At 41.1% G+C, this 12,103-nt stretch overlaps 1 protein-coding gene across 3 annotated transcripts in view; it reads left to right on the forward strand.

The window, feature by feature from the left end:
* The window catches only part of TBCB (tubulin folding cofactor B), a 56,430-nt gene extending 55,338 nt beyond the window's left edge, over window positions 1-1,092 (forward strand). For all 3 annotated transcript variants that reach the window (XM_085896069.1, XM_085896068.1, XM_085896070.1), the window contains one exon: window positions 16-1,092. In XM_085896069.1, coding sequence (XP_085752195.1) covers window positions 16-136 — 121 coding nt within the window. In that variant the 3' untranslated portion in view covers window positions 137-1,092. The remainder of the gene's footprint in view (window positions 1-15) is intronic.
* Window positions 1,093-12,103: the final 11,011 nt, after the last annotated feature.

The raw sequence follows: 12,103 nt of genomic DNA on the forward strand, positions 1-12,103 counted from the left end.
TGGTGTGGTATGCAGTGTTGGGCACAGACGGTATTTTGAATGTCCGCCCAAGTACGGTGTTTTCGTGAAGCCACAGTTTGTGAAAGTTGGTGACTTTCCTGAGGAAGACGATGGTCTTGGAGAAGATGAGATGTGATGTGGTCCAGCCTGGACTTGTGTCCTGTTCTTTTCAGACTCTTTCTGAGTTTTTGCTTTTCATTATCACATCTTAAGATGAGCTCAAGTCTTAGCCTCTTACGTCACTGAGTGAACTTTCTGATGGAAAGTATAAATGTGAATCTTTCATTCGTTTGGATGTTGGGTAGAGCTATGCCTTTTGGTGAGCTTTGGGGAGAGTGTAGTATGAGATCCTTAATTGAAGTTGAGAAATTGCTCATGTTATGCTTTCAGATTTCATTGACGAGCAACCTTGTACTGATCTATCTATCATCCTTAATACAGATATTCCAGCAAAATTTTACAATTCCTGAAATTGCAGTGATCTATCTATGCACACGATCACCGAAATGCTGTTACACTCCAACTGTAAGCTGGTAAATTGACCCCTAATATTGGCCACCTGTTTTGAGCACATAATTGGAAAATCCTTTTCTGGGCAATAGGGCCTGATTTCCCCCTGCCACACACTTTAACATTACAGTTTGCTATCCTACTATCCAAATCGGTAGCAGTTACTCTCAAGAAAGATTCAGCTCTAATTTCTGCGAGCAAGATTTGTAGTTGATGAGTTGTTAGAATGGCAGGTTGTTGATTAATGCTGGTGGTTTAAATCATGATTGGGGTTTCACCAACGCTTGAGTCGGCCTATTGATGTGAAGTGAACGCCATCCTGAGGTTGGAAACGGCCCTTATCCAGATTGCTTTTTTCTTTTCTTTGTATGTGCTCGGTCATTGAAGCAATTTTTAATGACTGTTCTTGTTTACATGTTTTATGATTGAACTAGTTAATTCATTTGTATTCGCTATCTTCTGTGCTATAAGGAATATCTTCATGGTTCAAGCTATCTTGTGTATAAAAGACTGTATGTGAACAAATGGCTGCATGTTTCATGTTTGTTATTTAAAGCTGTGAGTAAATACATGTGCACCAGGCCTGCGTGGTGATAGTGTCTTAATCTCATGAGTTTTTGTTTTACCCTTTTTTGCAACTTCTGGAATTCATTACAGTGCATACCCCACCAGGGAGGCCAACATTTTGCACGATTTGTCATGAGCATTCCTCAGGTTGAGAGTTTTCACTGGACTGGTCATCAGCTTACATCAAGGTGACATCGTGAAACCCAGAACCGGACAGCTGTGGGAATTGAACCCACACCAGTGAAGAAAAGCCACTTAACCTCTGAACCACTCACAGCTCTGTGGCATGGGTCTTGAATCAATTCGAGAATGAGAGGAGAACAAAGTAGTAGACAGCTTCTTTTTTTTCTTTCTTTTTTTTTTTAGGAAGGTAGAACATCATTTAGATTGTGAATGGTCCTCTCTGTGGTGGTGTACTTGAGGGTGTTTTTATTTATAACTAGGCGTGCCTCGCATCACTTCACTGCAGGGTTTAATCACAAGACAGAATGTGGTACTTCACAAACATGTTGTATGTCTATCTGTGAGTGCCAATGAGGATATAAAATGCAAAACACACAAAAAAAGGATCTTTTAAAACACGACATTGTTGTTGTTTATGTGCTGCTCTCGTGTCCTTGTTAAGGGTTTCTGCTGTTGTAGAATACTAAATGTTACTGTTGTAACCACTACATTAATGCTCGAGGTCCTGCTTCTTCTTCCTCAATCCAAGAAACACAGGCTTTTAAAAGAGGCAAGTTTGTGAGTAAAGGAACAATTTTTTTTTATTTTTATTTTTTCCAATGAAGTCGATTTTTAGCTCGCCTCTTAAAAGAACAGAGAGCCATAGCGATAACCCCGGCGTGAGCGTCAGCGTGAAAATGTTAAAGTTTTTGGTGCAAGTTATTTCCTTTCTAATGTTTTTATCTATCACACTTTTTTTACTGATTACAATATACAAATACATATATTGCTTTAAAATTATTTGGATCAGACTTCACTGCAATGCTTTATAAAAAATATTGTTAGACTCGTCTTTTAAAAACGATAAATGTATAAACAGGTGAGCATTGGGTGGCTTTGACACCAACTCTCTGGTTAGCTCGCCTGTTCGAAGAACAGAGAGCTATAGCGATACCCCCGACGTGAGCGTCAGCGTGAGCGTGAAAATGTTAAAGTTTTTGGTTCAAGTTATTCCTTTCTAATGTTTTTATCTACCACACTATTTTTTTTACTGATTACAATATACAAATACATATATTGCTTTAAAATTATTTAGATCAGACTTCACTGCAATGCTTTATAAAAAATATTATTAGACTAGTCTTTTAAAAATGATAAATGTATAAACAGGCGAGCATTGGGTGGCTTTGACACCAACCCTCTGGTTCACTTTCCAAGGAAGTAAATCAATTATTACCTTTCCAACAGAGCCATTTGTATTATTCTATGGCAGCAGAAACTCTTTAGAACAAAGCATTACGGACGGAGAAACTCGACTCCTTTTACATATATATTTACTCCGCCTCCTCTTCCTTCATATGCAGTAGAAGGCTGCGGGTTGCATCAGTGGCTGAGGGCTCAGATTGCCACTGATGCTGTGCCCCTATTACCAGCACACTGGTACTCATTTTGCTGACTTCTGAAGGATGACAGGCTGAGTCAACCCCACCTGCTGTTAATTCAACAGACAGCAAGGGCTCAAACTCAGGACCCTAATATCCCAAGCCAGCCATCTTAACTGCTAAGCTAATACCAGGCTTGATGTGTGCGTTGAAAGATCAAGCCTGGTGTTGACTTAACGATTAAGGTGGCTGGTTTAAAATTTTAGTCCTGCATTGGAGTCTCTGCCATGCAGTTATCATGCACCGTCATGAGTTGACTCAGCCCATCATCCTTCAGAAGTCTACAAAATGAGTACCAGCTTACTGAGAAGAATGAGCCATTCAATTGTTCTGCATCGGAGTGGCGACCCAATCAGATTGTGTCCCCTCGCCAAAGAAAAACTACCTCGGCAGCTCTATGCATCTGAAGATGCGAAATAAGTGGTTCTTCCTCTTCTTGAATGATTATTTTTTGTGGTTTGAAATGCTGGAGCTTTCCATGATTTGCTCTGGCTAAGATGCGTTATAGTTAAGTAGCATAATGTAAGCTCGAAAGGATATATCTGCATATTGCAGGCTGGGATCACTGCGTTTATCATCCCGATTGAAAGATCACCTTTTTTCATGGCCCACCTGTGTTGGTACTGAATTTTATTTTATTTCACAAATATAATGATATTGATCTGTTCAATCACTCACTTATACACCTGATCATACCCAGTCTCACTTTCAAGATGATGGGCAATTATGTTTGTTCAGTCTCACTTTTGAATATTTCTGCAGTACCTTTTCATATAATACAACTAGAGTTCGATGTATGTAATGTAAATATTGTTCTGAGGTTTAGATTATATTTGTAGTTATGAAGATTTGATTTTTTATTGAATTTATTTCATGTGTTTGCATAATATTTGAGCACACCTTTTAAATGTATTTAATGTATACATGATAGAGGCTCATGGAAATGGGAAACACCAATAGCAGAGTAGACGTGAGAGTGAGATCGAGGGGAGTGGGATAAGCACACAAGGGGTGAACAAGCTGCACACATGCTGAATGAAACACAAGTAGAGGATGGGGAATGAAGCAGAAAAGGAACAAAGTAACAAGCACAAAGAGGTGAGGGATGTGGGGGAGGGGAGAGGGGAGGGGAATCACAATAACCTGGAAAAAGGGAGTGCCTGGAAATGGGGTAATATAGATCATGAATGTTGGGGGGGGGGGGCGGGGTAGGGGAGAGGTATGGATACTTGCCTGATATGTATTGCTCGTTGTCTGAATGTTACCATTCAGTGACTAAAAGGTAATATCAAAAATGTATGGGATTCCATCGAAGCCTGATGGGTGGCACTTTGGATTTGAGGTCCTCATTTAAATGTCACTGATCCCTCCATTTGGATGACTGCTGCAGCTCTGGACATGACATGTTTAACAAACGTTTCTCTTGCAGGATGTCTGATTCACCTCTCTCCATAGAAGATTTTCTCGTCTTTCCACAGGCTCATTCCCCATCCATTCCTGTTTGCGTCAAGAAATCCATGACTCACATGTCCATTGTCGTGCTAACCACTCCGAGCCCTGTGGAATACCGCTGACTGTTACTTTCTGCAACTACCTAATTTCTGACGATGATGTATCATCCACTCAACGATATAGCCACTTAGATTCAGTTGCTATGTGTGAGCTTTGTATTTCTAAAATACGTTATTTCCCCTTGTATCAAGGTAAAGCGTTTGAGTTGAATCGCGAGAAGTTTTGCCACAATGACTTCATGGCGAGCAATGGCTGGATCTTGCGTTTCATGAAGCAACATGATCTCGGACAGTGAGTCGCTTCCAAGAACGTGTGTGTGTGTGTGTGTGTGTGTGTGTGTGTGTGTGTGTGTGTGTGTGTGTGTGTGTGTGTGTGTGTGTGTGTGTGTGTGTGTGTGTGTGTGTGTGTGTGTGTGTGTGTGTGTGTAGAATTGATTGTAATGGAGTTATTGCATTCGTGGTTGGGTTTGCGTGACGTGATCAAATTTCATGATGATCAAGTTGTTGAGCTTATCGAGTTGAGTGATGAGAGTGATGATTGTGAAAATGAAATTGTGCCGTTGGAGGAAAACGATGAGGCTGAAGCAAAGGAGTAGTTGCGTTTTTTGTATTTGGTAAACTGTAAATTTCCGTGACATGTTATTCGTAATAACTTAGATATGTAATAGCTCATTACGAGCAGGAGTTATTTTGATATGAACATACAGTGCATGAACCGACTATTTGTCATAGATGATGCTTTACATGATTATTTTTTTTGTAAACAACTCACCTAATCCCCCATGGGGGATTCCTTCTGATGACTCCCCCGTGGGGGATTGGGCAATGACAAACTTTTTTTTTTTTTTTAATCCAACTTCATCCTTCTGATTTCATCCCTTGGATCATCTTTGTTATTTGTTCCTTTCACATCAATTTCTCTTTATTCATTCTAATTCTTGCTTTTTCTGTTTCTCTCTTTCTTTATCTCTGTCGAAGGAGGAGTGAATTCTTGCAGACATTTTTTCTGCAAGACTCACTTGGCTGCGTCTGGATGGGTTTGATGGTTGTGGAGCAGTGGCTGAAACCCCAATCCTATCCAGGTTCCTCCTGATGACTCCATCTTTGCTCAATGCTTATTCGCATTCCTTCTGATGACTCGTGCAGTATTTGTTCTTCTGTTTGATTCTTCTGTTGTTCTTGGCTTCTCTGATCATTTCTTAGTGAATGTTCATATCTCTGGCTATTGTTCGAGAGCGACCTCAATTGCCCAGAATCTGGTTGTTCACACACACACACCAACTGGCCGAGACTGCAACCTGTCTTCTCACAAAACATTTGGGCTGGTGTCTCCACAACATCCGATGTTGATTCTGCCTGGGAATTATTTTACAAAAGCTTACTCTCTCATGCACTGGTTTAGCCCATCTCCACTGTGAGTATCCTATCCATTCTCTTGATTCTGGTACACTGACTCGTGTGGTAAAGTGGTTGTGGTTCGGCAACATGCACTCTCTCTCTCAATATAGAAGATTAACTCTACAAAAGACAACTTTGGTTCACTCCGTAAGGCTCACAACAACTTCTTGCTCTACCACGAGCCTTGACTGTATACAAAAAAAAGTGTCCATCTTTAGCCAGGCCCCTAAATATCATCTTGCATAACTTAAGGCTGGACTCTCAAAACAGTCTACTTTCTCATAGTCTTGGTGGTACCCTGTCAAGTCTGTAACTGCTGAATGTTACACCTCAAATGGTCTTAACTCGGACTCGACTCGAGACAAAGAATAATGTCACAATTGGGTGTTTGTCTCCAAATACTGTGTACCCAGCCAATCCTGCTCTGTCCACACCATACTTCCTCTTACCCACTGTTTTTTTTTTTTTTTAGTGCATGTCTTTCACACCTTTTAAGGTAGAGAAAGTTCTCACCAGCGTTGTCTCTACATGGTAACGGGCCGAGATAGCATTAGTAGCCATTTTCTTAAGTCCTGGGAGTGTTCCGTTAGCAGGCGGTTTAATATTGCTTGCTATCGCATTCAAAGCCGGTCGTTCCATATCGACTGCTTTGCAAGCTGCTTGCCTAGCCACTCGGCAAGTGGAGTAAGCGATTAAGGAGAGGTGCTTCATTTCGTGAGCAAAAATAGCCACCGTAGTCTGATTCAAAATGAATCTACAATCAATGACATGTTCAAAAGCATACCACTGTTGTGTGTACTTGTATTTAATTATTATTGTTTACTCGTAGTAGTTCATACTTTTATTGTTGCTTCTATTTTTCATCCTAATTCTATAAGATCTCCAGGGTGGCATGAAAGTTGCTTTTCCCTTCTCAGGTAAAGCATTCGTTCTTAAACTCTCTTTTAATATAAAGGTTTTATTGAGCAGTATTTACAATAATTAATCAGTCATTGTATCTTTATGCTCTCCATCATTCTCCTTGCACCACTGAATTTGTCACCACGGAGGGGAAGGGAGGGAGGTGTGAGAAATTTAGCAGGGATAAAGTGACTTTCTGGCCACCCTGTACATTACAAACATGCAAACCCCCTCCACCCCCTCTCCAAAATGCACAGTGGCAGTTCCAAATATCATCATATTGGCAGGGGGCTCCTCATTTTGACTCCCCATTTCTTACTCTTTCTTTTCCTCTTCCTAGTACTCTCTATAGCCACTGCTAAAAATAATAACAATTTGTTTGGTGAAGTTTTCTTTTATTTAGTAGTATGCTGCCTGTGGCTGCTTTGCTGCATCGTTTTCTGTGGGTGTGACTGTGCCGCTGGTGCAATGATCCCTATTTCCAGTACGCTGGTACTCATTTTGCCAACCTCGGAAGGATGACAGGTTGAATCAGACCGCCTGGTGTTGATTCAATGGCGAGACGGTGGCTCAAATTCAAGACCTTAAGATCGTAAGCCAGCCACCTTACCTGTTAATCCAACACCAGCCTGGGGAAGTTGTTGTCACAAGAGGATTGGGTAAAACAGAAAACTGAAAAACTAGTGAAAAAAAAACTCCCAAAAAACCTTGGAAAGTCATGAGAAATCGAGCATCGTGTCGTCATCATATCAAAATTAAAAATATTTTTTTCCCCGATGTGGAGTCATTTATAATTTCCACAATTGTTGACTACGTAATAAATAGATGGCATGGCTCAAACTTGAACAGCAAACTATCTCAAGTGGATATTTTTCTGTTTCCATCCAACTTTTCATCTTCCTATTGTTTTATTATATCGGTGTAAAATCGATTACCCTTTCTTCTGTAGTAATACATGACTGAAAATCAAGTATGAATGCTAACGAGGCCTTTTGCGCATTCGCTGTTTGTGCGTTTTCAGTGACTTGGTTCGGTTCGCCGAGCACTTTTAAGCTGCCGTTGCTGGCGTGAAATCTGTAATTCAAAGTCTTTTTTTTTTAAGACATAATTTTCAGCATTTAGATGAAAGGGTGGCAATTTCAGTATGGCTAACCATAATTCTGTTTCTGAATGTAAATCTGACTCATGGAAATTTAGGGAATACCAGAATTATCCGTGGATGAGAAATGTCGAGTTCCTATCTTTTCCTGTTAATACAATTATCGAGCAGTGACAGTGGATATATATATATATATATATATATATATATATATATATATATATATATATATATATATATATATATATATATTATCACACACACATGGACAGACACTCTGCTTTCACCAATATGTGTAAAAATCGAGTATAATTTCTCTTGTGGCCCCAGAACCAAATAATAATAATAAAATATATAGTTATAATGGCCCACACAGCTCCCACTTCCACACCCCACTCCCCCCAAACATGATTACGAGTTAACTGGCGAGGTATCCGTGCTCTGCACAGGAGGGAGCATAAAAGCAAACGCACAATACAGAAATGGCGAATGCCAAACCATGAACCAATAAATACCACATTCCTGTGATTCCTTCAGTTGAATGTCATGCATGGACAGCCGGTTCGTGAAGGAATTCGGCAAAAAACGTACTGCAGCTGACCCCAACGGCAGTAAACTGGGTCATATTTTTGTATAATGTCAATGGCGAAACTGCAAATGCCTAATCTGCAAATGTCACCGGTGGAAGTCCTCATATCATTCATTTCCTGATTCTCCTTCAAAATCAATCTCTGTTTTCATTCCAAATAGCATCATTTCAATCAAATTAATAGCATTCCATTAATATAACAAAATACAATGTTGTAAACGAAGATAAACGCAGTTCTGACATTACATCCGGGTAGGGAGCAGCTTCGTATGGATCGAAAGTCAAAATCATAATTGTATTGAGGAATTTGTGAAACCTCCCACCCACCCGAGGAAACCAGCTGGGACCCCAAATGTTCCGTAGAAGGTTTGGTGGGACTAGCCCTAAAACTGAGGGAGTAGTTCGGGGACAGACAGACAGACAGACAGACACACTCCTGCTTTATAATATAAATACCATCATTTTAAACTTGCCCTGTTCATTGACAAGCCCCAGATATGATCTTCCCATTGGTGTGAAGAAGCAACTAAATGACATACGGTGTCTTCCTATGGGAAGTCTGCCTGAATATTGGGAATGATGGCATCGGCTTTCGAATTACAGATGTCCATGAAATATATCGCCAAGCCTGCCATGTTCACACGAGTTCATCCTACGAGATTCAAAGTTCACTGACTCGCAGCAATGGTCGAAGGTTCGGGTAGAACGTGCCCGTTTATGAACCTTCGGACCTTGCCCGGACTCGCGTATATTTGCAGTATGTGAAGCGGAAAGCTACCAACTTTTTGGGCAAGTCCAGAAGGTTTTTCAACTCTTTCGTTGTGCAGAGACGCACCCTTTTGTTGCAGGTATGTTTCCAAGTAATTTTGGCTTCTTTTAGAAGCTTTGTGAGACATTTTGGATAACGATCCTTATCTGGCACGCAGGATAAACATTCAACTGCTCTGATGAACGCAGGTGGTATGGGTTTTTGCGCATCTGCGCTGAGCATTCTGGGGCGGATTATGTCATTTCAAAAGTTGCTAATTGTGCCAAGCATTAAGTTATAGCCAGTTTTTAAAGCAGGATATAAGCTCTTTTTAATTGTATGTGCATTGATTTCGCAATAAATGCAATGCACTTTATATGATTTATTAGTGTGATAGTCAAGTGTTATCAACAGGTTTATTATGATTATGATCATCATCATCATCATCATCTCATAATTTCGGATGTAGTCTATGGCTGCTGGTTCCATCATTGCTGGGAGCGTGGCTGTGCTGCTGATGCAGTGCCCCCTATTTCCAGTAAGCTGGTACTCATTTTGCCAACCTCGGAATGATGACTGGTTGAGTCAACGCACCTGGTGTTACTTAACGTGCCGACAGGCACTCAAACTCGAAACCCTAAGATCTTAAGCCAGCTACCTTAACCGTTAAGCCAACACCAGGTGGGGTTGACTCAGCCTGTCATCTTTCTGAGGTCAGCGAAATGAGTACCATTGTACTGGTAATCAGGGCATTGCATCAGTGGCACAGCCACACTCCAAGAAATGAGGATACCCACAGCCTTGTGTTTCATTCAAAGGAGGAGGAAGAGGTGTGGCTATGATGTTGATGCAGTGCCCTCTGCTGGTTCGGGCAGGAATTTGTAATCTGGCTATGGTGGTGGAGATAATTTCCTCTGCCACTGAAGGTGAAGGAGGTTATGTTTTCACCCCTTTCTGTCTGTGTGTCTCTCTGTGTACAGGATATCTCAAAAAGTTGTGGGTAAGATGTGAAAGTGTGAGAGGTAACATCTTGTGAAGGAGTTAGAGGTAACATTAAAAGGCATTATCAGTAACATCTTGTGAATGGGTTAGAGGCAACATCTGGTGAATTGGTTAGAGGCAACATCTGGTGAATGGGTTTGAGGCAACATCTGGTGAATGGGTTTGAGGCAACATCTGGTGAATTGGTTAGAGGCAACATCTGGTGAATTGGTTAGAGGCAACATCTGGTGAATTGGTTAGAGGCAACATCTGGTGAATTGGTTAGAGGCAACATCTGGTGAATTGGTTAGAGGCAACATCTGGTGAATTGGTTAGAGGCAACATCTGGTGAATTGGTTAGAGGCAACATCTGGTGAATTGGTTAGAGGAAACATCTGGTGAATTGGTTAGAGGCAACATCTGGTGAATTGGTTAGAGGCAACATCTGGTGAATTGGTTAGAGGCAACATCTGGTGAATTGGTTAGAGGCAACATCTGGTGAATGGGTTAGAGGCAACATCTGGTGAATGAAAGGCACTCGGTGGAGAATCCAGAACCAACACAGAAGGTGAAGGAGGTTATGTTTTTTTCACCCTTTCTGTCTGTTTGTCTGTTTGTGTACAGGATATCTCAAAAAGTTGTGGACGGATCCGGATGAAATTTTGTGGACAGGTTCGGTGTGTGACGACTGACAGGACAAACTGATTAGAGTTTGGTGAAGATCCGGATCCGGATCTGACGACTATAATTTTTTAAGCGATTCTTCACCTCTGAGAGATAGGGCCAAAAACGATATACAACATGATATCTCAAAAAGTTGTGGATGGATTTGGATGAAACTTGGTGGGCATGTTGGGTGTGTGACAAAGACGAATTTATTCGGTTTTGGTAAAGATCTGAATGCGGATCTGGAGACGAGAATTATTTAATTTTAAAAGTGATTTTTCACGATTGAGATATCGGGCCAAAAATGATATATAAATAGCCTGATATTTCAAAAAGGTATTGGGCCCAAAATGTTCTCATGGATCAGGCATTACGTGGTGGAGGTACGCGCTCTACCAAGTTCCCTTCTCGTTCACCTTCTCTTTGTGAAGGATGCCACAGGATCTATAACGTGCACCAACTAATGCTGGCAGATGGGAGGGCTTGACATTTAAAAGGCTTATTATACAATTTTGAAGGAAGTTCTCTTTTTATTAAGTTGACCAATTATGGATTAAAGGCAACGTGTTTTGGTGGATTCGAGACTTTTTGTTTAATAGAACATTTCAGTCAAGAGTAGGCCAAGTATTTTCTTTCATGCTTCAAACAGAGAATGGCATTCCTCAAGCCGGTAGTATGAGTTCAACATACTAGCCCCCAGTGGACTTATGGAGGACGGGGATAGGGTCCGTCAGTCCGTCCACAGCCATATCTCGGACAAGTATGCTCCGATTTTCTTCAAACCTGGCACAAAGACAATACAAGATGGTGTACATAAGCACATCATTTTTTTTTTCGCGATTCTATCAAAGATGGCTGACTGGCGGCCATTTTAGTTGTAAAAACCCCGATGTTGCATACATCCTCAACCATGTCTCGGACATGCATTTACCGATCTCATTCAAGCTTGGCACACAGATAAGGAATGATGGCTTGCATATGCACGTCATTTGTTTTTCAAGATCAGATTCAAGGTGGCCGACTGGTGGCCATTTTGAGACTTAAACGTGTCGCCAACATTTTCTTGGACATGCGTGGTCTGATTTTGTTCAAACGAGGCACGGGCACAGTACATGATGGCATACACGTGCACCCCACTTTATTTTACGATGTCATCCAAGATGGCCGACTGGCGGCCATTTTAGTTGCAACCCCCTCCCCCCCCCTGGTATTGAACACGTCCTCAACCATTTCTCAGAAATGCATTTACCGATCTTGTTAATATTGTGATTAACCATGTTAACACTCATTCCTGGTTTCATAGCAAGATAGTGTTGTTTGCCGATTACATTGCACTGTGGATTTGGAGCAGAAACACCTTTCTAAATATATACTATTAAAGAACTCCAAACTGATGGATTCCAATGTATGCAAGATTGAACAATGGGGACTTGAATTCTCAGGAACTAAATCCAAATTGGTCGTTTTTACACGCAAGAAAAACATGTGTGATCTTGATCACACGGGGGGGAGGGGCATCCACAGTTTGGC

This window comes from Eptatretus burgeri, chromosome 9 (genome assembly GCF_056783735.1).
Source record: "Eptatretus burgeri isolate ZD-2024b chromosome 9, Ebu_testis_v1, whole genome shotgun sequence".
Taxonomy (NCBI): Eukaryota; Metazoa; Chordata; class Myxini; order Myxiniformes; family Myxinidae; genus Eptatretus; species Eptatretus burgeri.